General features: G+C 45.0%; 1 protein-coding gene across 3 annotated transcripts in view; it reads left to right on the forward strand.

Annotated features, from left to right (window-relative positions):
- The window catches only part of Ubqln1 (ubiquilin 1), a 39,257-nt gene extending 18,898 nt beyond the window's left edge, over positions 1-20,359 (forward strand). For 2 of the 3 annotated variants that reach the window (XM_032919596.1, XM_032919594.1), the window contains 7 exons: positions 2,339-2,601; positions 4,005-4,163; positions 4,301-4,544; positions 13,260-13,402; positions 16,979-17,094; positions 17,230-17,395; positions 18,489-20,359. In XM_032919596.1, coding sequence (XP_032775487.1) covers positions 2,339-2,601; positions 4,005-4,163; positions 4,301-4,544; positions 13,260-13,402; positions 16,979-17,094; positions 17,230-17,395; positions 18,489-18,641 — 1,244 coding nt within the window. In that variant the 3' untranslated portion in view covers positions 18,642-20,359. Of the gene's footprint in view, positions 1-2,338; positions 2,602-4,004; positions 4,164-4,300; positions 4,545-13,259; positions 13,403-15,832; positions 15,917-16,978; positions 17,095-17,229; positions 17,396-18,488 lie in introns of all 3 variants that reach the window. The other variant, XM_032919595.1, reaches the window with a different exon arrangement.
- The last annotated feature ends 6,884 nt before the right edge of the window (positions 20,360-27,243 follow it).

Consider the following 27,243-nt stretch of genomic DNA (forward strand, 5'->3'; position numbering starts at 1 on the left):
GTTTGGGATACAGGTATGTTTGTTTAGTTTATACTGACATTTAGTGGCATTTTATAATAAAAGTGATGTAGCCCGTGTGTAAGTAGTGATGCCACATAATTGCATCTAAGGACTTAGTTAATTGGTGCTGAGCTGTGATGAATTCGGTAATGATATTTCATTTATACAGGAGGGGTGCCAGTGACGCTCCTCCTTGTTTGTCACGGAGTCTCCTGTGTTTGGTTTGCAGTGTGGCACGAGCTCACTCTTCCCACGCTGGCTTTCCTGCTGTGAGACTGTAGACAAGCGCACCGCTGTGGGTGCGGCTGCACAACCGCGGGCTGGGGAGAGCTCATTGGTTAAGACATGGCTCCCCGTTTGCTCTTGCAGGGGCCTGGTTCAGTTCCCAGCACCATTCTGTGGCTCACAACCATCTATAACTCAAGTTCCAAGGGATCTGACACTGTCTTCTTGTCCTGGGGACACCGGCATGCATGTGGTACCCATAACACACACAGGCAAAACATTCATACACACACAATAATAAATAATTAATTCTAATACTTTAAAAAACATCTTGAAAATGCCCTAAGCACATGAAAGAACTGTGTCCTGAGCGTCAGGAGTGAAGCTTCTTTTCTGTCAGCCCAAGCCACTTTCCTCTCCTTCCTGCGTCCTCCCCGTCGCCCCCCCTCCCGCATCCTGTGCACACTTCACACTGAGCCTCTTCCCCACACTCTATTCTTTATTCACTTGCAGTTGTTGAGATTTTGTGGAGAAAACGTGTTCTGAAGGTGACACTGGTCGGGCTTCAATGTCCTCACCGGCCCTAAGGCTGTAGCTAACAGTTTTCCTTAGGTCTCGCTTTCACATCCTAGGAACACACCCTTTTCATGAAAACCTTGTGGTGACTCGATTCTAGTATGCCAACACACAGTGCACACGTCTAGAACATGGTGCGGACGGACAAGAAATAAATGAGCGCTGTTTTAGTTTACACAGGCAAGAGCCTCCAGCTGCTTTCCTTCCCCTTCATGACGTCAGGTGGATGGGGCTGAAGGTTTCACCTGTAATCCACTAGGCTCTCTGACCCCCAGCTCAGTCCTCTTCCTGTCACTCCCCAGGGCACCCTCAGTCTAACATCATCAGTGCAGTGACCTGTGTGACAGACAGAAGAAAGCCCTCAAATGACCACCTAGGCTTTTAGGAACCCTGTGAGAGATCAAGAAGGAATAAATATGTTGTTTTATACTAGAGAGATTAAAAAAATATGTCTGGTTGGTTCTGCTACATTTTTTGTTTTTATTTTTTGTTTGTTTGTTTGTTTGTTTGTTTTGTGGAGCTAAGGACCAAACCCAGGGCCTTGCGCTTGCTAGGCAAGCGCTCTACCACTGAGCTAAATCCCCAACCCTGGTTCTATTACATATTAAAGTTGAAAATTTGGCACATTTTGATTGTAGGATGTGTTTGGGGTTGGGGCTGTCCATGTGAAGCAGCAGTGGGGGAGGGGACAAGTCTGTCTTGGCACCTGGTGTCTCAGCTGGTGGGCCAGGAGGGTACAGCAGAGCGCTGCTTCTCTCAGTGCAGCTACTGTCTCGAAGCTTCTGCCTGCCGCCCCAAAGGCAGATGAGAAGAGGCGGATTAAGTTTATAGATTGTGCTTTATTTCAGAACTGGTAATCCGGGGAGGCCACATGTAACCTTCTGCCAGCAAATGATATGGGGTTGGGGAGAACAGAAACAAGGTGACTGACCCTTTGAGAACTCAGGTTTGCCTCTGCTCAGATGGTCAGCAACTGAGACTATGCGAAATGTTCCTATGCTGCCGCTGTCCCTTTCATTCATTCCCTGTTCCGGGGGTGTCTAGGTTCAAACAGTTCTTAAAACAGAATAATTAGTGTCTGCTGGTATCAGGGTTATATTAACAAGAGTCTCTGCTCTGCTGTGGGTGAGGTTGACTCTGAACAAAGCATTAGCAGTGTGTGTTGTAGGCTATTAGGGTGCACATGCAGATTTGTGTCCAGTCTGGGAGTACAAGTACGTCTTCCTAATACACATAGAGAAGTCCCCTATCTGTAGCAGCAGGAAGTCCCTTCAAATGCACTGCATGAATAGTCCACTGAGCTACGAGGAGCTCGTTGTGATCACCTTCATGTGTCACCAGCTGAGGATGAAGGCTTAGGGGCAACACTTCGTATCTAAGCTACAGCATAGGAATTAGATAGTATAATAGTGAGTATAACACCATATAAGTAGGTGGTAGGAATTGTTTTGTTTTGAATGGTTTTTAAAATATAGAGTTAATGATTCTTCATATTTTAGCACAAACTTCTGATTTCCATTTTTGTTTTTCTTTTAAGGTGGACTTGGAGGACTTGCAGGTCTTAGTAGCTTAGGTTTAAATACCACCAACTTCTCTGAACTACAGAGCCAAATGCAGCGGCAACTTTTGTCTAACCCTGAAATGATGGTCCAGATCATGGAAAACCCCTTTGTGCAGAGCATGCTCTCAAACCCTGACCTGATGCGGCAGCTGATCATGGCCAACCCACAGATGCAGCAGCTGATACAGAGAAACCCAGAGATCAGTCACATGCTCAATAACCCAGACATAATGCGACAGGTACGCAGAAAGGAATGTGTGTGTACTGTGTGTGTGCGCGTGCCGTGTGTGTGTGTGCTATATGTGTGTGATTGTGTGCGCGTGCATGTGTGAGTGTGTGTGAGTGTGTACTGTATGTGTGTGTGTACTCTGTGTGAGATTGTGTGTGTACTGAGTGTGCGAGTGCATGTGTGTGTGTACTGTATGTGTGTGTACTCTGTGAGATTGTGTGTGTGCATGCATGTGTGTGAGTGTGTGTACTGTATGTGTGTGTGTACTCTGTGTGTGCGCGTGTGTGTATTCTCTGTGTGTGTGTGAATGTCTCTGTGTGAGATTGTGTGTGTGTACGTGTGCATGTCTGTGTGTGTATAAAATGTTATTTTCTGTGGTGCCAGAAATTGAATTGTGTATTTATTATAAAGTTAAAGAGAATCCCAACCATTGTTTAAGGAAAGTCAGCAAAACAATATTAATTTGGTTTGTTTGAACTCTGAATGTTCTGCTATGCTTGAAAATTCTTTAAAGCCCGCCTTAGAAAATAGGCTTGTTGTGCCAGTTTCTCCTCAGTGCTGTGGGGTGGAGAGAAGGGTAGGTCCTAGAGTGCAGGCTAGAGAGGTGATATCAGTGCCCTGCTCCTCACACAGATAAAACAAAACAGAAAACAGTTCTGAGGAGAGGGGATCAGAAAAATTTAATGAAAAAATTTTCAATAAAACCATTGGGTATGGTGGCACACAGCACTTGGGAGACAGAGGGAGGAGGATCTCTTCTGAGTTTGATTAAGGTCATCCTGGTCTACATAGTGAGTTCTAGAACAGCAGGGACTACATAGAGAAATCTTGTCTCAAAAATTATGGGGTTGGGGTCGGGGTTGTGGATTTAAGAAACTTAAGAAACTTAAAAGTCCATTTTTGGAATGGCCTGTTTACTTTGTGATAGCCTATAAATAAGTGTCGTATTTAGAGATAGAATCCACTGGGAATTTTAAGAAGTACTTTACTAATTTAAATATAGCAAAATTGGTTTAAGACTTTTAATTGGCCTTTTTGATTCTAGAATTGGATGACACCTCATCCTTTAAAATAGAACCCGTGTTTCCATGAACTGAGCAAACGAGGTTAGGCCTTCAGCAGGTAGACAACTGGAGATGCCAAGGCCGGCAGCGCCGGGCAGTCTCGGTCCTGACAGAGCTGTGGTGCTGACTCTCAGTGACTAGAACACCCTGTTTCGTATTTTTCAAAATAGCAGTTTAAAAGTTCAGTGTGGCTGCCTGGCACTTGGCACGGGTGCCTCCCTTCAGTTTCCTGAGGCTCAGTGCAGGAGCTAGTCCACGTCAGTGGCTTCCCACAAGCATTGACTGAATGTGGAAGGAATTCCTTGAATATTTCAGTGCCTTTTTTTAAAACTGTAAATTTCTTTCTTAGACATTGGAACTTGCCAGAAACCCAGCGATGATGCAGGAAATGATGAGAAACCAGGACCGAGCCTTGAGCAACCTAGAAAGTATCCCTGGGGGCTACAACGCCTTACGGCGCATGTACACAGATATCCAGGAGCCCATGCTAAACGCCGCGCAAGAGCAGGTATCGCTCATTCCGAGGCTCATGGGGGCCTACGAGTTGTTCTTGTCTAGCATAGTCTGCGATTGAGGGTACTGCTATATGGAGAATGTAGCTTCCCTGAAAAATACTTCCGTAATTAATGTTTTTCTTTATTACAGTTTGGTGGTAATCCATTTGCTTCCTTAGTGAGCAGTCCGTCCTCAGCAGAAGGAACTCAGCCTTCTCGAACAGAAAATAGGGATCCGCTACCTAATCCTTGGGCTCCACAGACTCCCCAGAGCTCTCCAGCCTCTGGCAGCACTGGCAGCACCACTAACACAGTGAGCACCTCTGCTGGCAATGCCACCAGTACCCCGGCGGGACAGGGCACCTCAGGGCCCAACTTGGTGCCTGGAGCAGGAGGTACGTGTGGCTCGCATTGAAAATGAGACTGGTGCTGGTGCTTTCTCTGTATCCATGTGCATCCCTTTTTTGAAGACTCTGTCGCAGACTGTTACGGTTGTTTGAGGCGGAGAATTAATTTATTTACTAACGTGTGTGTGCGTGCCTATGTGTCCAGGAGCCCCTGGAAATTGGAAAGGGGTGTCAGATGCCTTAGAGCTGAAATTGTGCTTGATTCTGAGCCATCACACAGTGCTGGGGGCTGAACCACGTTCTCCAGATCAGTAAGCTCTCGCTTAACTGCTGCTCTGTACCTAACCCTACAACATGCCTTGGTCTGTGTAATCATGACATGATTACATGTAGTTTTCATGCTGTACAGGAGATCGCCAGGGCTCATTCCTGGGAAAATTAGAAAAGGAATAACATTCTTTTTAGATTTATCTATTTTATGTATGTGAGTGCACTGTCGCTGTCTTCAGACACAGCAGAAGAGGGCATCAGATCCCATTACAGATGGTTGTAAGCCATGATGTGGTTGCTGGGAATTGAACTGTGGACCTCTAGAAGAGCAGTCAGTGCTCTTAACCACTGAGCCATCCCACTAACCCCTGGAATAACATTTTAAGATGACAACGGCATTATCCTGGTTGCCATTGAAGAACATATCTTGAGTATTTTGGTTTGGAATGAATGCTCTCCAGGTTTATGTGTTGAAGCCTCAGCTGTTGTTACTGCTCAGGGAGGTTTTGAAAACTGAGGAGGTGGGCAGGTCGCTGGGGTTGGGCTCTTGCACGTGTCTCCGCCCTTGTTCCTTCCTTGGTTGCCACAATGTGAACTGCCATTCTTTGCCAAGATCTCCCTGCTGTTGTGCACTGGTGGCTCTGGAATCATGACCATAATAAAGTCCTCTTTTAAAAATCGTAGTGCTTGGGAGGCAGAGGTACAAGGATGATGAGTGAAATTAAAAAAAATAAAAGCATCCACACTAACAGAAGGATCTCTGTGAGTTCAAGGCCCACCTGGTCTACAGAGTGAGTACAAGAACAACCAAAGCTACACACAAAAATCCAGGTCTTGAAAAAGAAAAAGAAAAATTACATCTAGTATTTTATCACAGTTTCTAAAAGTAACTAGTATATTGGGGGGAGGGGTCAAATTTAATGGAAGGAACTTGATTCTAAAGTCATTTGAGTAACCCAGGACGTGTGAAATAATGGCTGAGTGACTGAGAAATAGGAAGCTAAGCTTTGAATCCACTTAATTGATGAAGAAGTAAAACATTGTTCTCACTAGTACCATGATTATACTGCTATTGTTAGATACATGCAGGATATAACATGAAGAATTTTAGATTTAGATGGCTAACACCTAAGTTGTTGCCATACTAATTCAAACACACACCTCTCTCGCTTCATTGATTCTTTCTCTCAGTCAATAAATGATCTTTAGCTCTAGAAATTCATAGAGATAGATTCCACGGTGTATAGTTTGTGTCTGTCTGCACTGGTTTTGAAATTGTTCTGTGTATGTGTGTTTCTGATTTGCCGAAAAGTGTTTCCTTCTAGGAGTATATGGCTTCATTACCATATTGTGTGGCTTTTTTTTTTTTTTTTTTTTAAATCTAGTTTCTCTGTACTTTATAGAGATGTAGAGCCTGGGGTTAGGCGTGAGGCTTGGATGGCAAACTTGAGATTGTTCAGGTAAGATGTAAGCACTATGTGTAGCAGAGGCCAGGATGGACTTGGAAATTGTGGTGTCTGCTGAGTCAGAATGGGGTGCTGGTGATGTGTGCGAACACAGACAGGTTCTGGTGTTGGCATAGTCCTCGATAAGGGTATGTCTGTATTTTTCTGGCAGGATTGGTCTTAATGTCACTCTTAGGTAATTGCTGTTGGTGGGATCCTGGTGGTTGCTGAATGAATACGATTTATTTTGCTCTCTTGAGTTTTGCTCTGTGCTTTTTGAACCAAATCTTAGTACTCTTGGTGTGTGTGTGGCTGTCTTTTAGGCCAGCCACTAGTTTTGTGAAGGCTGGAATCTGGGTACTGAGGTGCTCGACTCTCCCGTTGCTTAGTTAGTTGCTTCTTTCCTGGGTTCATCATGAGGTGTAAGATCTGATGGGGAAGGAAGCTGATTTATTATTTTTAGATGGACATAAAAAAACATTGGGTTTCACAATGGCATCGCTGTGCATGTGAATCATATGTTTTCCTTCGCTTCCTGTCCTTCCCTTGTCCTATCTTGCCAAACTGGTTTTTTTCCTTCTCCCACTTAATCCCAGTCTCTGCTCTTTCATTGCAAGAATTCAGCTTTTCCCACCTCCACAGAGGTCTCTTCCTCCCCTCTCTTGATCCCCTTCTTAGCTCCTTGGTTTGAACACTCTTAGGTAGAATTAGATACACACACAACTTTATATCTGATTTCACATGTGAGAGGAGACACTTAGGTCTGACTCATTTCACTTGGCATAAGGATTTCTCGTTGCTTCCACACGTCAGGGAGGCCGCTTTCTTTACGGCCTTTCTGCTTGCCCTGGACATAGACTGCACGTGTTCTATATCAGCTGGTCTGGTGGGGGTGTTTAGACTGGCTTTCGAGCCTGGCTGCTGTGAAAGCACAGCAGTCTTCCTTGCCCAGAAGTGGTGTAGCTGGGTCAGTGTTTTAGGTTCTTCATACTGGTTTCCATACAGGTCTATGTTCCCTCGTGCAGTGACTAAGGGCACTTCTTGCCCACATCCTCGCCAGTGTTTTTCTTAAGCATCTTAGCTGGAGTGAGCTACAATCACAAAACACTCTTCTTTCTTTTTTTTTTTTTTTTTTTAAGATTTAGACACACAAGAAGAAGGCATCAGATCCCACTACAGATGGTTGTGAGCCGCCAAGGGGATGCTGGGAATTGAACTCAGGACCTCGGGAAGAGCAGGCAGTGCTCTTAACCACTGAGCCATCTCTCCAGCCCTCAAAGCAGTCTTAATTTGCATTTCTCTAATACCTATTGATGTTGAACTTTTTCAAGAATTTGTATGTCTGCTGAGAATTGTCTACCCAGTTTATTATTGTATAGACTTACTGAGTAGGTGATTTGAGGTCTGTTGTTTAGTTTTGCATTTCTTTATGTAGTTTGGATATTAATCCCATTCGGTATGTAGTTGGCAAAGGCACACACACACACACACACACACACACACACCACCCGTCTGTAGTGTTTCCTTTGCTAAGCAGAAGTGTCTTAATCTCACGTTGCTTGTGTTTAGCCCCTATGCCGCTGGATCCCTGCTAAGAAACCCATGCTCGTGCATGTGTTTAAAAGTAGTTGTCTTAGCAACTTAAAGGTTTCAGGGTAAACATTAAGGTCATGTTCCATTTTGAATTAATTTTCATTTTTGTAGACACCGACTTCTGCTGGTTCATGTGTGGCCTTCAGGGACTGTGACCTCTCCCTTAGATCAGTTCCACTGTCTTTGCAGCTTTCCCTGGTGGGTGTCCTGTGATCTGAGGTCTCCTCACCAATTTAGACTTCACCTTAACTCCTCACGTTGGTCTCCTCAGAGCCTAGCCTTGCCCCCCCACCCCCTCTCTTTCTCTCTCTCACCTTAGTCCAGATTCACGATCCTCTAACTCTTGTATATTTCATGCCTGCAAACCAGTACCATGTGGAGGGAAGCCCCGAGTTCTGACACCAAGGACACGCAGCCTGGTTTTTAGACGTGGCCCCAGTGACCTTCCTGTGCTCTTCTCTGCTGCTGTTCTTTCAGGGAGAGTCAGTGGTCCTAGCCTTGCATTTTCAGTTGCGTTTGGATTAGGTGGGTGAGTGGGGTCTCACCTCAGGGCCACCTCCACGAGGCAAAGCGCTAACGGTTCTGACTTCCTTAACAATGGCAGCTGCTGCTTCTTCGAAGCTGTAAACTCACTCCTTTTTCCGGCCAAGGCAGAGTGCAGCCAGATCCTTTGCTGTGAAGGAAGGACGTGCAACCTGGTTTCCCTTGTGTCCTTGTTCTCCAGAAACCTCATGAGCTAGACCCCCACTGCGCACTTCTTGGCGCATTCTCAACCTCGGGACCAAGGTGCCCATTAATCACCGAAGGTTCACGGCGTCGAGGGCTTCTCCAGCCCATGGCTCTGACCTCTGCTGTCTTCCTCTTGCTGACAAGAACAACATTTACTCTTTCTGCAAATTTCTGAGGCTTTCCCCTTCTATTATTTTTTGGCATAAAATCTAGCATTTCTTATTTTAACGTGACTTCGCTGGTTCCTACAGAGCCTGGTGGCTGTAGTACACCAGACTCTCTCTCTAGTAAGTCTGTGGGCTTCAAGGTCTGTGTGGATGTGAGTGAAGCTTCTAGGGTTTGTGGTGGTGTTGGGAACATTACCTCTGCCCCCTTGACTTCCTGTCCTTGGTTTCCATAGAATGAATTCAGACAGTGGTGTAGATGATGAAATATCCTTAAGAGGTGACAATAGACGGTGGCTATGAAGGGACTGGTTTTGTTGAACTACATGTCTGTGGAGACGGTATTCTAAAGCCTCTAGGATTAAGTCTTTGCCAGTGGTGCTTTTCTGTTGTTCATGTTACTGGCAGGCTCACTTGAATGAACTTTTTAAAAATTGTTTTTATTTATTGAGTATATATGAGTGCTCTATCTGCATGTGCACATGCATGGCAGAAGAGGCCATCAGATCACGTTACAGATGGTTGTGAGCCACTATGTGGTTGCCAGGAATTGAATTCAGGACCACTGGAAGAGCAGACAGTGAGTGTCCTTAACCACTGAGCTCTCTCTCCAGCCCCTCACTTGAATTAACCTTTAAGGAAGATAATTATATATCCTTACATATATATTTATCGTGTGTAATAAATGCTTATTACATATAAATATATAATAATTATATATCCAGGAAGTTACTGCGACATGGTGATTAATGTCCTGTCTCCACCCTGGGCCAGAAGTACAACTCAGATTCTATTCCTTTAACCGAATACCATGTGACACTGTAGGTTTTTTTTGTTTTTTGTTTGTTTGTTTGTTTGTTTGTTTTTCTTTTTTTCAGAGCTGGGGACCGAACCCAGGGCCTTGCGCTTGCTAGGCAAGTGCTCTACCGCTGAGCTAAATCCCCAACCCCGACACTGTAGATTTAAAGGAGTTAGAGGAGGCCAGGTTTGATGAAGGCCAGCATTTGGGGGGCAGAAGGGGCAGATGAAGGGGGGCCTGATCTACAGAGTGAGTTTCAGGACAGCCAGGACTAATCAGAAACTTTGGTGAGGTGGGAAGTCAAAGAAAAACAAATTAAATCTAGACGAACAGACATGTTTTACACATGGAAGAGACAACTTTACCTTAATGGACCTCAAAAGAGCCTTGCTACCTCAGTATCTTCTCACAGGGCCTTTCTAGTTTTTTCTTCTACAATTACTAGATATCTAGAGACACAGGAGGTAAGGTCCAAGCTGGTTATAAGTGACTTTAAAGCCTGCTAATTTCTTAACAGTAGTGTGTGACTGATACAGAGGTTACTTTTATTAGACGAGACACTATCTCTGTCTGTGAGTATTCACACATGTGTGGTGTGTGGCCGCAGAGCCCATCCGATCATGTGGAGTTACAGGCTGCCCAACTTAGGTGCTGAGACTCAAACGTCCCTTGAAAGATCAGAAGTGCTCTTAGCTGCTGAGCCCTCTCCAGTCCCGGTAGGCGCCTTGTTCCTAGCTGTTGAGAAGACTGACAGACAGTTCAGTGCCTGTGCTTTCCACTTGGGCTGAGGCTCCAGCCTGCCCTTCAGTCAGCCCCACTGACGTAGCCTCTTTCTATGAGGCACCATCTGTTTGATTGATCCAACACTTTTCAAAGGACCCTGCCCTCAGGTGGGCTTCTAGGGCCCTCCCTACCCCACCGAGCGAGCGCCAGTACTTGGCATATAAATAGGAAGACGTTGGATCATGAAAGAAGGGTCCTTCACTAGGAGGGGAGGACCTGCTGTAAATAAAGGAGTCTTGGATTTTGGCAGAGGAATATTATGATATGAAATGAAATGATATTCTGGGTGCAGAATTTAGTTCCAGACAGTGTCGTGAGGTTTCTGAAGACAAGACAGGTGTCATAAAAATTGGACTAATGTCATCCTTAAATCAAGAAACTGCTCTGTGTTCTGCTTCTTATTTGATTCTTATCTTTGGAGGAAGAAGAAATGTTCACATTTTAATGGCTCAGGGCAGCAGCCTTAATCACATGGCCTCACTAAGAAGCTGTTGGGGTTTTGGGTTGTTTGTTTGTTTGTTTGTTTGTTTGTTTTTGTAATCGCCATGTTGTCTACAGTGACAACTTTGCAACTTTTAAGTTGGGTTTTTAATATAACATCTTCATGCTCTTAACACTTAATGTTGAGAATGTCCATCAAAACGGGGACTAAGTAGCGGGGTTGGGGATTTAGCTCAGTCTTAGAGCGCTTGCCTAGCAAGTGCAAGGCCCTGGGTTCGGTCCCCAGCTCCGAAAAAAAGAACCAAAAAAAAAAAAAAAAAAAAAACCTAATTATCGGGCTGGAGAGGTAGCTCAGTGGTTAAGAGCACTGATTGCTCTTCCAGAGGTCCTGAGTTCAATTCCCAGCAACCACATGGTGGCTCACACCCATCTGTGATGGGATCCGATGCCCTCTTCTAGTGTGTCTGAAGACAGCGACAGTGCACTCACATACATAAAAATAAATAAATAAATAAAATCCTTTAAAAAAAATTTAAGTAGCAAAAAGACTTGCTTTTCCAGCACAGGCTCGTCCCCGCCTCGCAGAGGTGATGCTCTTGACACATGCACCTTTTTATGTGAACTCTGAAAGTGGGGGAGATCTTAAAGCAGGAATTGGTGGCTTCTTCATGTAAACAATAAAGCGATATTTTAGGGCTTGACCCATGGAAAGGCGGCAGCTCAGGCTGGCCTCAAGCCCTAGACCCTCAGCAGCTTCGAAGAGTCTTGCCCCTGAGGTGGCACACGCCCTCAGGAGAACTCTGGTTTGAAGTCCTCTGTTTTACAGAGTGAGTTCTATGACAGCCACGGCTGCACAGAGACCTTGTCTTAAAATAAAAAAAGAGGAAGTAGTCTTACCTGAGTGATTCTGTGGAAAACTGAGACCCCGTTTGTTTTTAAAATTTTATTTTATGCGTATGGAAGTTGTGCCTGCACACATGTATGTATACTGCATGTACCTATTAGATGCCCTGGGGTGGTTATGAGCCTCCACGAGACTGCTAGGCATGGAACCTGGGACATCTGCAGAAGCAGCAAGTACTCTTAGCCCTGAGCAGTCTCCAGCCAGAAGTTAAATTTCTTTGTCTGTTCAAACTTTGTGATTCCCTTACAATCTAGAACAGGATACTGTCAGAACTTTTAAGAACCAAGAAGTAAGTACTCAGAATCAATACTATTGTTTTTAGTTTAATATTGGTGCTATGCCCACTGTACTTAATTCTAAGGGAAACGTCTGTTCTCCCCTTTTGCATGTTCAGTCTAGATATAATCTACTCTGGATCGGTTACTACGATCCGACTCCTCTTAAGGCTCACGTGCCCCCTTGAAAACTAGCTGGTTGCTACACAAAGAAATGTAATTCTGATGAGATAACTCCACATTGGTTTTGTAATTTTTCCAATTGTTGCTCTTCTATGGATGAAGAATGTTGGTTTAGGATTGGGCTTTGGTTTTGTGGTTTTTAAATATTTTTTAAAAAAGGTTATTATGAGTGGGGATTTGCCTGCCATAGGTGTCTGTACCATGTGCATGCAGTGCCTGAGGAGGAATGAAAAGGAATTCACATCTAGCACTGCAGTTAATACGTGGTTGTGAGTTATCAGGGACTTGAACCTGTATCCTCTGGAATAGCAACCCACGACTGAGCCATCTTGCTGGCCCTGCTTCCTTTGAGGTGGGGCCTCATTATAGAGCCCAGACCAGCTTGGAGATTAGCATTCCTCCTCGGTCTTCTGAGTGCCGTCGAGCCTGGCTGGGGCTGTAGCTGTGAGTGTCCAGTCAGCCATGTCTGTGTCTTGTGGCCTTTGAAAAGTGACAGGGTTCTGCCATTTCCTTTAGTGAAGTGAGTCACACTGTACTGTGCCTTACCTCCACAGTGCTCACAGTTTGCTTCTCTTACTTCACCTCTTACATGATTAGTTTGTAATTTAAACAAAACAAACCGAAATGCTGCAGTACAGGTTCTGGTAGCACTGCAAAGCCGTGTGGAGGAAGCAGGGTGGCTCACAGGCGCCTGGTTCAGTGCCTTCCTAGTGTGAAAGCGCCCAGCAGTGGGGTCAGCAAACAATACTGACACTGGACATTGGATTTCGATCGTTTCCACATTTTTATAAATACTTATTTGTCAGAACTCTTGTGCCTTGGAGCCACAGTTGAGTACAATAAAGGTTGATCGGACAACTGAACTTAGTCATAATGGGTAGCAACTTTATTTAGGTTTCAGCCCTTAGTAAGTGTGCAGGGGGACGGAGTGGGAAGGATGGCGTACATAATTGAAAACTTAGCTGCTTACTTGTGAAAGTTGTCACTTACTCTCTGGGACTGTGCTTGGCCATGGGGAACCAGGCTGCATAAAATGAATTGGCCACATGCCACCTCGGTTGGTGCAGTGGACATTATGTTTTTAAATATTGTAAGTAACAATATACACTGTGTTTTAAAACATGAATGTATGTCTTAATATGCTTTTTGTTTGTTTGTTTTTGTAAATAAATTTTAGCTAGTATGTTCAACACGCCAGGGATGCAAAGCTTGTTGCAGCAAATAACTGAGAACCCTCAGCTCATGCAGAACATGCTGTCTGCCCCCTACATGAGAAGCATGATGCAGTCACTGAGCCAGAACCCCGACCTTGCCGCACAGGTGAGCTTGTGACCGCCTCAGCGTGTTCTGAACTGAGCAGCCGTGTGGGTCTGTCCTTGGCGTTCTCGGAGCACCAGAGGTGGAGACGCACATCTCCAGGTTTTGCGGCAGTTTCAGTTGAGTTTCAAGTAATTGAAACAACCTCACTTCTGCTATTGCTGATGAGATGCGCTTTAAAAACAAACCAGACGTTTTTAGACTCTGCTCTGATCACTGCTGCTCTGGGCGTGTGTCGCTGCATGCCAGCTCTCGGGTAGCGGGCGTGGAGTGGACGTGCGTGCCCACGTGGTCCCTGCAGCTCGGGAGTTTAGGAATTTAGCTGTGTTCCTTACAGCTCTCCTTTACCTGAAAGCTTCTTCTCTTCTCTCGTTATTTCCAAAGTCCTGCAGCCACACTGACCCAAGGCTATAGCAGATGGCGTTGAGGTAGGGTCCTTAGTAATGACTTACATAACAACAACAGTTACTGGACAATGCTTCTGGGTAATGTTAATCTCCAAGTGTGCGTGTCGTGGATTGTTGTGGTGTTTGGAAAGCTGGTTCTGTGAACTTATTAATTAAATGCTTGATGGTAATGTGTCCTAAGCATTTTTGTCATTTGGGTACCTGATGTGGGGGTGTGTGAAGTGACCTGTATTTTCAGGTACGTATTCAGTTAACACTGGATGTGTGCTATCCCTATGGTTCCTCTGAGTGAGCATGCTCTGTCTGTAGAGGACCTGGTGCTTCACATCTGCTGTCTGCTAACTGCAAGGCAAAGCACTGACAGCGCGAGGCCACGCCTCTTCCTGTAGAGTGCCTTAAAACCTACAGTGTGCTCTCCTCACATCAGCTGCTCTCGTTTATAGTTTATTCTTTTGAAACTTAAATATTTAAAGTATTTTAAATGTAAAAACTTAATTTTTGGAGTGGAAGTTCAGGTAAGTTAGCAAAATATAGTAAGTATAATTAATAAAAAGGTGTATGTGCGCGTGTGTGTCTGTGCATGCGTGTGGGTGCGTGTCTCTGTGTGTGTGTCTGTGCATGTGTGTCTGTGTGTGTGTGTCTGTGTGTGTGTGTCTGTGTGTGTGTCTGCATGTGTGTGTGTCTCTGTGTGTGTGTGTGTCTGTGCATGTGTGTCTGTGTTTGTGTGTGTGTCTCTGTGTGTGTATCTGTGCATGCGTGTGGGTGTGTGTCTCTGTGTGTGTGTAGCTTTTTCTATCCTAGTTGAGCCATTTAAGATGAAAGTACGTGTGGTAAGGGTTAAGAGCCTCGTAACAAAGGAGCGTTTGTCTGGAAGACTTAAAGAGAGGCGTCCCTAATTGGAACAGCTCTTGGTAATTTACTGCTCACTCTAAAGCACATTCTGTATCCATAAGACACCAACTGTTCTCTGCTTTGATGGTGTTGATAATCCACTTTGAAGGGGGAGGGAATCGCTTTTTTAACAGGATTTACATACAGTTGTTATTTAGTACGGTTGCCTAATTGAGGGCAAAGATCACTTCCTCCCCAGACTTTGGACAGGTAAACAGGCCATCAGTAATCATCAGAAAGCAATATGCAATTTGTCTCTTTTGAACCTTGTCGTTTCCGGTGTGCTTATTGTGTGTGATGGTCTTCAGGCAGTCACATCCTGTTAATACTGGTCATCCTTTGAGGGCTAAGTGTCCCACATTTCTATCTACAGTGGTGCTAGTGAGGTGGAATCCAGACGCTAATCTTGGTGTTCTCCTTCCTATCTGGGGTCTTAGCTATGTAACCTTACCCAGAGGACTGCTGGGCTGGTTGGGGCTGGTTTCCATCTAACAGCTCCAGCGCTCTGGCACGTTGATTGCTGTTGTGGTTCTTCTGGACTCCCAGGTGGATGGAGTGATCCCGGACCTGGGTGTTCTCAGTGCTTGCTGTGTGTGTTGAGGCCTCTAAGCAAGCCATGTTTAAGCTGTTACACAGTGATGCGCTTTTCTCTGTAGTGTAGCAGGAAGCCTATCTTCCTGACGGAGAGCCTGGCGCTCCCACGGTTGGTTCTTTTTCTTTTGTCCTTTCTTTCTTTCTTTCTTTCTTTCTTTCTTTCTTTCTTTCTTTCTTTCTTTCTTTCTTTCTTTCTTTCTTTCAAAGGCAGGAATTCACCTTTGTTCAAGGAAGAGGAGACAAAACACTTGCTTTTATTTTTTAGGGCACTGCCTGTCATCCGTCACCCACCATTCTTGTTCAAGAGAAGATGCCCACCTTCCTTCCTTTTCTTCCTTCCTCCTTTCCTCCCTTCCTTCCTCCCTCCCTCCTTTCTTTCCCCTCCCCTGAGCTCCTTGTGGACAGCACTTCCCTGCCCGTTTTGATTTCTGTTCTCCCTCCCTCTTAAGTGCCGGTTAGGCACTTGGAGGCAGGCAGAGTGTAAGCAGGTGCCTGGCTTGTCCGGATGTCTCCAGTAAACTGTCTGAATACTTGCCCGTAGATGATGCTGAATAACCCCCTATTTGCTGGGAACCCTCAGCTTCAAGAGCAAATGAGACAACAGCTCCCAACCTTCCTCCAACAAGTGAGTAAGACAAGACGCTGCTGTCTGCCGTCTGCGGAGGGGGTGCTGGGAGCGTCCTGAGACCTGCTGAGAGCACAGTGCACAGGAGCGCGTGACCCACCCCTGTAGACACTGAGCCTGACCTCCCCGGCCATGTCACCCCTCCTCTGAGGAGAGAACCGCGCGCTGCTTTTGCTCCTGAGGATTGTTAACATCGTAGGCCATTTCCTTTCACTGTGCTAACCTTGAAGAGCTTCTTCATGTGCACTGTGTGGTTTCCAGCTATAGGAAAGTGCTTCCCTCGGGTTGCTTTTGTTGTAATGTCTCATTTTCTTCCAAATTAGTAGAATGCTTGTTCTCTGGGAGTAGATCTCATTTCCTTAAAATCTGAATTAGTGAGATTAAGACTGTCAGTGTTGTCACCTTAGGAAGGTTTTTTTTTTTTTAAAAAAAAAAAAAAAAACACTCCCCAAGATTGTCACAATGCTATTTAGAAACATAAAAGTGGTGTTGGTGTTTTTGAAACTGGTAGTTGTCGGGGTTCTTACCTGATTGAAATCATTGTTAGGCAGCAAGTCGTTACCCACAGTTAGTGACTGTCCTTGCTCTGCTGCAGTGGTAGAAGCTCCTTCCTTTGTGTCAGGCATGGGGATTTGAAAGCCAAGAAGCTAAACTAGGGGCGCTGCACTTACTTCAGGTTTGCCACGGTGATTCCAAGATGGTCACTGGGAAAGTTGTTAGATTAGCAGTAGACAAGGCCTGGTCACCAGGTTACCACCATCTAATAAATTGTGCATTTGGAATTGCGTAGAAAATTTTTCTTCTGTTGGAGAAAGGGGATGTGGCTTCTGGAACTGCTCCTTGTCTTCGCTCTGGAAACGGCTTGGTAGGCTTGCGAGTGAGTCAAGTAATAGCTTGTGTTGGACTTTGCTGTCAAAGAGGAGGGTTTATGTTCATTTTGGGAAAAAATAAGGTGTCTGGGTGTAAGATTTTAGATTTTCTTCAAAAATGTTGCAGAGTTGGAAAAATGTACCTGCTGTGCTTTTAGTTCTCTGGTAACCACCAGGTTTCCTTCCTCCTCAGATGCAGAACCCCGACACACTGTCAGCCATGTCGAACCCTAGAGCCATGCAGGCGCTGCTGCAGATCCAGCAGGGCTTGCAGACGTTGGCCACAGAAGCTCCCGGCCTCATCCCAGGGTAGGCTCATTTCTCTGGAACTCCAGATTTAATATCATTCTGCCTTTTATTTTGGTTATTGAGTTGTTTTTAGGAAAACAACCTCTCCAAGATCGTGTTGAATACAGCCTGATGGTGCTGCCTGTGCTCCCCTAGGTTTACTCCTGGCTTGGCAGCGGGCAATTCTGGAGGCACTGTGGGGACCACTGCACCTAGCACTGCACCTGGTGAGGATACGAACCCCCAAGGGGGTGCTGCTGAGCCAGGCCACCAGCAGTTTATCCAGCAGATGCTGCAGGCCCTTGCCGGGGTGAACCCTCAGGTGATAACGCTTTTCTCTGCGAACTTTGCTCTCTTTTTCCAATTTTCAAAAACCAGCAAAAAGAAAGCGGTAGCCATTTCCTGTTCAGAGCAATGAAAGCGCTACTCAAGGATAACAAATCTAAAACCAAAGCAGCCGTCACAGAGGCTGTTAACTTTGTTGCTGTATCAAGTTTTATAAGAGTTTATCAAGGGGAATCTAAAGACATTGTCAGTGTTTCAGAACAGCTGTTTCTAGGCTTCCTATTGGAGCCTGTCCACTGCTCTGCACTTCCTGTATGTGGTGGACCCCTGTAAACATTTATTGTCTTTACTAAGAATTTACCGTTAAAGGAAGGAGCCTGGAGAGGAGGCTGACCATGCTTCCGAGCATGGGTGTGGCAGCTCACAGCCCTGTGTGACTGCAGTTACAGTTGGCTCATCTGGCCTCTGTGGGCAGCAGGCATGCTGTCGCGTAGTGATACCATAGTTGGAATTGAAGTACGCTTAGTATTGATACGAGAGAAAGTGACTAATTCTTAACTGTCGGGGCATGGACTCTAAAGAAGGCTTCTTTCTGCTGGTTCACAAGGCTTGGAGGTAATGAAATTTATCAGGCTTGTTTACCTTTTGTGGGAGGGGAGAGAGAGGCTTCAGGGAATCAGATCCAAAGCCCTCGTGTACTCATTGCAACCTGTAAGGCTTTCATAAAGGCAGAGTTATATGATCTGTTGGTCATGGTTTAGGAATAAACTATTCTAAAATAAAGTGCTAATGAGCTTTTAAATATGACGGATAGTTACAAATTATTTTAAGTCGTATTTTGCTCATTTGAAGTAACTGCAATATAAATGTAGGGATAAATTATAGACTAATGCCTGGAAATTAGTTTTTGAATGATTGCAGGTGGTCTTGTGGACTTCAGATGAATAAGTCTGTCCTGTTTAATAAATAACCCAGGATGGTGGCAGGATCTCAAGGCAGACGTAGCAATTTAAAGAGCACTCAGCAGACCAGCATACATTGTCTAGGATACAGTTGATGTTTTTAAAAGGTGACTTGGTATAGCATAGACCGGCTTTCCTTAGATTGTGCTTCATTGTTCTTTTCAACAGCTGCAGAGTCCAGAAGTCAGATTTCAACAGCAACTGGAACAGCTCAGTGCAATGGGATTCTTGAACCGTGAAGCAAACTTACAAGCACTGATAGCAACGGGGGGCGACATCAATGCGGCCATTGAAAGGTTGCTGGGTTCCCAGCCGTCATAGCAGCATTTCTGTATCCTGAAAAAATGTAATTTATTTTTGATAACGGCTCTTAAATCTTTAAAATAACCTGCTTTATTTCATTGGGATTCTGTGCTGTTATAAAGGAAACCGATAGGAAGTCTCTGGAGGTGGAGTGCAGTAAGATGTGCGGGTTTCTGTGTCTTTGGAACAGTGGGAATCGATGTCTCTGGTTAAGGCCGCTGCATGCGTCAAACACTTGGCATTTGTTGTAATCTTTTAAACATCACCTTTTCTAATTGGGTGAACACATTTTTGTCCTGCATCTGTCCAACTAACTTGCTTTTTAAACATAGCCCTCTGGTAGTAATTTATGTAGAATAAAGGCATTAAAAAGCAGATCATTTGCGCTCCATGGTTTCTGGTACAACATTGCTGATGTGACTTTGGCATGTGCTTTGCAAACGCTGCCGTAAGGTTTCTACTGCTGACAGTTTTCTCTATTTGTATACAGTACCAATTACTGCACATTTCTAGGCCATCTAAGCAAAATTTCTGTAACCGAAAAAGTACGATAAGGATTCCTAAGTGCGTAGAATCTTACAGCACCTTTGATAAACATCTCTCAGCAGAAGTGCCATTTAGTCAGTGTGGAAAATAAAGAAAAACTAATTCTGGTTATCTCTTTAGGGACATTTAATTGTACAGGCAACATAATGTAAGGACATCTCAACATTCTATAATGTCTGTAAATTACCTTTATTTGTGCCGACTGAAGGAGCACTGTGCCACACTCTGATGTGTACCACACTCTGTCTGCTGGGTTTGCTGGGGCTTCCTGCTCCCCGCAGGGTCTAAGCAGCACTGGGTTTATTGAGACGTCGCTTTCACTGGAGGTGCTGATGCTTCCGGTTAGTTGGCGTACAACGGTAGAGCTCTCTTGGGTTTATCAGCTTTCTCATCCATAGGCAATACCTGGATTTTAAATGATTAGTGAGCCACTCGTTTCTCAAGTGTTTGGCTAGTTCTATTAAGAAGTAGTTTAATGTCGTGCTGTTCGGAGCCTCAGAGGGGGTGGGGGAGGGTTGAGACAGAATCTGTGCTGGATTGGGCCAGCCTGAACTAGGTAATACTGGCAACTCTGATTCTGTGAAGATTCTATGCATACAGTAGTATCGGTCGGGTGGAAAAGAGCCGTTTTAACAATTTTCAGTAAGTTTGGCTGTTCTATAGCCCCTTTCTTCCTTCCCCAGAGACGTTCTGCTTGCCTGACTCTCAAACTCTTGGGGTGATACATTCCTTTGGGACCAGTTAAAATACAACGTTAGGGTCAGTGATGTATGTGACTGACTCTGGTTCAGTATTCTCTTAGGTCACTGTGTTCTCTCTTGTATGGTTGCCCGAAATTATAATGTTAAATAATCTAGAATGAGTTCAGACAAGTAAAATCAAGGGAAATAGAAGGTGAATTCTGTAACTTCTGTAAGTCGCTTGATACTAAAAGGTTGAGAGGCAGGTTGGCCCCAGGCTGTACACTTTTCTGACACTTTCTCCAGGAAGAAAACATGGATAAAGGTCGGGGTGGAGGCGTGACTGAGGAGGTCGGCACAGTGTGCACATGTCTGCTCTCTGCCTCACGCCTCAGTCTGTCTGGTTGAAAGACTTTGTACGGGTGAATGGTAATATACTGGTGGGGCAGTGTCAAAAGCAGTTTGATTTATTAATCACCAAATAACAATAAACCTCCAGCTTTTACACTTGGTCGTCTGCCTCTTTTGTAGAAAAGTGTCTTGTTTTCTCTCAGTATGTCTTAATGTAAAACCTATTTGGTTTACCCCAGAAAAGTTAGAGATTTCTTTTGTCAGGGAGCTGGGAATGGTGGTGCACTTCTTCAATCCCAGCCCTCAGGAGGCAGGGGCAGGCAGATCTCTGAATTAGAGGATAGCCAGGCTACACGGAGAAACACTATGTTGAAAAACAACGATAAATTCTTTTGTGAGCTATGGGGTTGGTTTGTATCGCACACAGTCTGACTCTGTAGCTGTGGCTACTCTGAAATCCATTCCGTGTCCCAGCCTGGCCAGGAGTCTGCACTGATCCTAGGTATTGAGATAACAGGTGGGAGTCCTCTGTCCTGCAAGTACAGGGTTGCTAGAGTGAGCTGTCTACTAGATTAATTGGCTCTACTAGGTGTACTCTGGCTTGATATCCTCAGTTCACAGTAGGTTTATTTAGGAATGACCCCCATGTGAGAATCGCAGTGCCTGTCTGTGGCTGGGATTCTTAGAAGGGCAAAAAAGGCGTTGTGTGCAGGCATGTGTTGTTCTTACACTGCGTCCTCCAGAACAGAACACACAAAAGAATGGAAGGGTAAAATATAAACTCTAACAAAAGTTACCAGATAGAAACGGTCTTCCCAATTTCAAGCCAGGGGTAGTATGTGCCTATGTCTAGTGGGGATCCAAAGCGTGAGGCCAGTGTGGATAAACAGTGAGATCCTAGGTGTCAAGAGAGGAAAGGGGGAAAATACTTACATCTTGGATTTCAAGTTTGGCTTAAAGAGTAATGAAAGGGATTACTAATTAGGCAGGGCCTTACCACATATCCCTAACTGGCCTTGAACTCACAAAAGTATTTCTTTTTTACTATGGGAAAGCAGCTACATTTAATTAAAGACAGCCTGTAGAAATAGACTGAAGTTGTAGGGCAATATGACAAGGCCATAGAGTACATTACAGAGAACAGAAACATTTCCAAGAGCATAGTTTATCTGCAGTCTGGGTTATAACTGTGTGCCAGGAACTTACCCTACTCTTGAATTTCAAAGTTAAGTAAGTATATACGTGGGCGTGTTCATTATGGCCAGAAGAAATCTCATTGTGTTGAAAGCATCTTTGTCTCAGTTAGGGTTTTACTGCTGTGAGCAGACACCATGACCAAGGCAAGTCTTATAAGGACATTTAACTGGGGCTGGCTTACAGGTTCAGAGGTTTAGTCCATTATCATCAAGGTGGGAGCATGGCAGCATCCAGGCAGGTGTGGGGCAGGAGTTGCTGAGAGTTCCACCTCATGTTCTGAAGGCAGCTAAGAGGAGGATCTCTCAAAGCCCAGTGACACACCTAAGGCTACACCTCCTAATAGTGCCACTCCCTGGACCAAGCATATGTAAACCACTACATTCCTACTCCCTGACCCCCATAGTCGTGTTCAAACACATGAGCCTGTTGTGGGGGGGCATAACTAGCCACAGCATAATAAAAAATATACTTAGTCCAACTTCAAAAGTCCCCACAGAAGTCTAAGTGCAGAGTCTCTTCTGAGATCCATCCAATCACCTAACTGTAATCCCCAAAACAAAATAGGAAGCCAGCCGTGAAAACTCTGCATCTCTGTCTCAACTCCACTGCCGCTGGTCTTGGTGATCATCCCTTGGTACTGGCATCTCCGATATATTGGGATCTTCCGCTGCAACTAGGCTTCACCCATAGGCTCCCATAGGCTCTCATCATGGTGCCAAGTCTCAACTTCTTTGCATTACCCCTTCAGTCCTGGTCCATCAACTGCAACTGAGGCTGCACCTTCACCTTCCATGGCTTCTCACAGTGCCAAGCCTCAGCTGCTCTCCAAGACCCCTTCATGCCTTCAAAGCCAGTACAACTTGGGTAAGTCTTACACATTACCAGTCCAGCTGCAGCATGAGATACAACTTTGACTATCTCTGGAACACAGCTTTTTTGTGCCCTCAGAAAACACTTCCCAGGAAGATTTCACCTCAGTGATGCTGGTCTCTTCTTAATCACTGCTAATTTCTTAGCTCCAGCATCAGTTGTCCCAGTAGTCCCTTCTATTCTTGCTCTAAAGCCAGAGCCACATTGCCAATACTGCCAAGTTCTGCTGCTTGCAGGAGCTGGAACATGGCCCCTTGTTCTATTACGTTATCACAAACTTTCTGTTTTCCAACTCCTTCACTGCCTAAGCTTGGCTGTCCTGGAATTTGCTCTGTAGACTGATTTGAACTCAGAGATCTACATGCCTGTCTCCTAAATGCTGGGATTAAATGTGTGTACCACTACACCCGGACTTAAGCTTTTCTTCGCCTAGAACTTGCTCTGAGTCCCAGGCTGGCTTTGAACTCAAGAGACCTGCTTTGCTTTGTCTCCTGGTATTAAAAATTTTTTTTAAAATATTTATTATACATAAGTACACTGTAGATGTCTTGAGGCACACCAGAAGAGGGATCAGATCCCATTACAGACAGTTGTGAGCCACCATGTGGTTGCTAGGATTTGAACTCAGGACCTCTGGAAGAGCAGTCAGTGCTCTTAACTGCTGAGCCATCTCTCCAGCCCCTGGTATTAAAATTTTGTACCACCATGCCTGGGCCAAAGCTTTTCATGGCCACTCTTCTCAAGATCCAGATCAGAAGCCTGTGTCTTCCAGCCTCAAAATTTGGGGTCACAAGTGTGTCCTTCATTTCTGGACTGTAGATCATTCCAGATTAAAAGTCCAACCTGTATCTTTATCTGCAAACACAAGCAGTAAACTTAGCTGGGTGGGATCCTGAGATAACCACTCCCTTAATCTCTATCTCTTGAACACAGGATTCAGCTCCATTTCACTCCCTGGAGCCCCTTAAATACTTGAACCACACATTTTTATGTTTTTCCTTTCTAAGCTCATTACACTTGTTCAAAACATTCTTCCTGAGATTTACCAGAGAACGAAGTCTCTGTCGGTATTTTTTGGGACTTTGTCAGTGCAATTAGTATAAATCTCTTTACCTTAGCCTCAGGTAGATTCTCCAGAAAAGATCAAAAAGGGAAAAAGAAAAAAAAAAAAAACCAAAAACCATGTTTGTTGGCATAAACTCTTTGCAACCTATTGTTAAATAAGGGTTCAACCTCTCCTCTAGCCCACCACCCAGAAGAAGTAGTAGAAGAGAAAAGTTATTAGGATGTGGGGGGATTGGACATGTTCAAAAATAGTTCATTGGGGGGATAGTTCATTCTTCTTTGGCAGCAGTCTGGTCCTTTCAGCAAGCAGACACCAGGCAGCTGTAGTTCCATCCTGAAGAAACAGCCAGAATGGCCAACAAGCCTGAGGAAGCGGCAAGTTGCCTCAGGAACCTCACAAGCAGTTCTTGGGCAAGTTTCTCTCAATGTCAGAGTTACCACAAGTTGAGCTTCACTGTCTACCTAAGGCAATAACGTGTGTCATTAGCGAATAGCGGAGCAAACCAAGGCTCAGTGCTCGTCCCCCACTGTCTGTGGGGTCACATTCATACTCCTTCATCAGGAGTCCTCTCACGCGTCTGCTATATTCAAACATCCTCTCACCTGTGTCTGCTTCAGGAAAACAGTCTCATGTGTTTGCTTTAGCAAGACATCCTTTCGCCCGTGTGCCCCAACAAAACACCATTTGGCATAACTGAGAAGTTTCCACCTCACACGCTCTTCACCAAAATATCACAAGAACAGTCTCTCTTGCACATATTAATTAAAATTCTCCTCTGAAACTTCTAGAACCAGGCTTCCACAGTTTAAATCACCCTCAGCAACAAAGTCGTCCGTATTCCTGTTAGTTAATGTAGGAACATGTCTGCAAGGAACAGTTTATTGCTTACTGTGTCTGTCATCAGTGAAATTAATCGCACGCACGTGCGTGCTTGTGTGTGTGTGCGTGTGCGTGTCCATCTGTCTGACTTTTCTGGGTTTTCTACAGGGCCACAGTACACATAGCCATCTTTAGACACACCAGAAGAGGGCACCAGATCTCATTACAGATGGTTTTGAGCCATCATGTGGTTGCTGGGATTTGAACTCAGGACCTCTGGAAGAGCACTCAGTGCTCTTAACCTCTGAGCCATCTCTCCAGCCCCTAATAGAATGTCTTGGTAGCATTCTTTCTCTCTGTAAGGCCCACATGCTAACCAGCTGTGTGCCTTGGTAGCCATTTACTTTTCTACTATAAGTAGTTTGAGAAATGTTAATATTAATTCCAGGGGACTGGCTGGAGAGATTAAGCAGGTACGACAACCAGCTTAATCTGAACCATGAAGAGGCCTCAAGTTTGGTTCCCTGTACCCACGTGGTGGCTCACAACCACCTGTAACTACAGTTCCACACTCTTCTAACCTCCAATGTGCATGTGGTACCCATACATGTATATATACAGGCAGATACATAAAACAATCTTTAAAATCCAACATTGTATAAATGCTGTTCAGAGATACACCAGTTTGATGCTGACATGCTGAGGACCGATGGTAGGAAGTAGAGTATACGTCATTATTTTCTTAGAAGTGCAGAAAACTCCATGTGTTCAGTAAAAACCCTAGCCTATAACATAATGGTCACAAATCTGGTCTGAGGTGTTTCAGAGGCAGCGTAAGCCTGGCATGCCCCAGGGGAGACGAGAAGCAGGCAGAACCCTCAAGAGATTGCAGATGTCCTAGCGTGTCTAGTGCCACTACTCTAGTTGGTGGCCCAAGCCTGAGAGAGCAGAGCCTAAAAACCTAAAAACTAGGGGCTGGGGATTTAGCTCAGTGGTAGAGCGCTTACCTAGGAAGCACAAGGCCCTGGGTTCGGTCCCCAGCTCCGAAAAAAAGAACCAAAAAAAAAAAAAAAAACTAAAGTCATGTGATAGCCGACTTTATTCAGAGCATCAATTCACATTCTGAGGGCTGGGCAGAGTCATAGGCGCAAAGTTCACTCAAGTTCAAGCTGTGTACAGTCTCAGGGTGACCTGTGCTTGGAAAGTGACTAACAAAAGTGAACAATTGAAGTATGAAGCAAACCCATTCCCACAGATGACATGTGGGCGGGGCATAGGAACAACCTGTGAAATGGAGGAGCAGGTTACAGCCTTGTTTTCTTACAAGCTCCGGGAAACAGCTTGGACTGTTCATCAGGCTACCGCAGCCAACTGGTTGCTACTGTGTGGAGAGACTGCGGCAGGTGCCTGTGTGCGTGTGTGCTCAGAAACAAGCTTCCGGAACACTGCGACACAACCGCGCTCCAGAAAGGCATGCTTGACACGCATGCTCATAAATTAACCTGTGACTGTAGCAGGTCAGAAACCTGTACTGTCCTTGGACTCCTGGCATGTGGGATTTCATTACCGAGGCCGGTGAGTGGAGACAAATGGAAACCGTACTTTTGTTTCTTAAGACTAATTCTCTCTGGGTAGCCCTTGCTGGCCTGGAATTTACAACAGAGAGTAGGCTGGCCTGGAACTCACTAAGATTCACCTGCTTCTGCCTCCTGGGGGTTGAGCTAAAAGGCCTGTGCTGCTACACCCAGCTGAATCTTTAAATTGTGTATTCAAAACCAGCAATCTCAGGAAACCTGCCTACACCTCTCCAGTCAGTCAACCGTATAAGGAAATGGTGGGTGAAGACACAAAGAAAGCCGGTCATTGTAGACTTCAGTTTTGTCTCTGTCTGGAGGCTCAGTCAGATCTCTAAAACCTGTGACATCTGACTCACTATCTTTGGCATTCTTGGCCTGTCTGGGATCAGGCACTGATTCGGACCCCAAGTCTAGCTACCTCTGCCAATACCAACCTTGTTCTCCAGGGGCATCTGTGGTGTAGGGGCGAGGTGGAACGGGTGCTAACAGAACAGATGGTGTGTATATAGAAATTCACAGCGGAATCCTTTCGGCAGTGGGGGTAGAAATGTCTTTATTGTACAGAATAGAGATGAGCCTTCCTATCCTCGGTAGCTACCCTGGAACTCAAGAGATCCTTAGCCTCAGTGAGCACCACTGCGCTGGCCCTCGTCCATGTAGAAGCTGGTCTGTCGGTAATTCTTTCTTTTGGGTTGATTAAGCTTTATGTTCCAAGTTTCTTTTTATTATTTTTTAGACTCCCTCTTTCCTGAATTTCTGACTGAAGTTGAATTTTCATCCAAATTTATGAGTTGACTTCATCCGAAGTCTCTTGAGGTCACTCATCACTAAGACAAGATATTTAATGTTACATGTGCGCCTCTGAATGTATATGATTGTGTGCCGCACGTGTGTGCAGGAGTTGGATCTTCTGGAACTGGAGGTACGGGTGGTTATGAGCCACCATGTGGGTGCTGGGAACCAAATTTGGACCCCGTGTGAGAGCACTTGGCACTCTCTCATTTCAGAGCCATCGATCCCTCCCGCCTCCACCTCTCTTTTGTCTTTTGTTTTTTGTTGTTGTTGTTTGTTTTTTTTGGTTGTTGTTTTGTTCCGACAAGAGCTTATTATGTAGCTCTGACTGACCTGGAACTCATTCTGTAATTGAACTCAGAGACCTGCCTGCCTCTGCCTCTGAGCGCTGGGATTAAAGATGTGCACTTCCACGGCTTCCATTTTTCAGCCTATTTTATTTTATTTTATTTTATTTTATTTTATTTTATTTTATTTTATTTTATGTGTTCTAGTACACTGTTGCTGTCTTCAGACACACCAGAACAGATCCCATTACAGATGGTTTTCTGAGCTACCGTGTGGTTGATGGGAACTGAACTCAGGACCTCTGGAAGAGCAGCCAGCGCTCTTAACCGCTGAGCCATCTCTCCAGCCCAGCTTTCCAGTTCTTTTTTTTTTTTTTTTTTTTGGTTTTTTTTTTCAGAGCTGGGGACCGAACCCAGGGCCTTGCGCTTCCTAGG

Source organism: Rattus rattus, chromosome 14, assembly GCF_011064425.1.
Source record: "Rattus rattus isolate New Zealand chromosome 14, Rrattus_CSIRO_v1, whole genome shotgun sequence".
NCBI classification, from domain to species: Eukaryota; Metazoa; Chordata; class Mammalia; order Rodentia; family Muridae; genus Rattus; species Rattus rattus.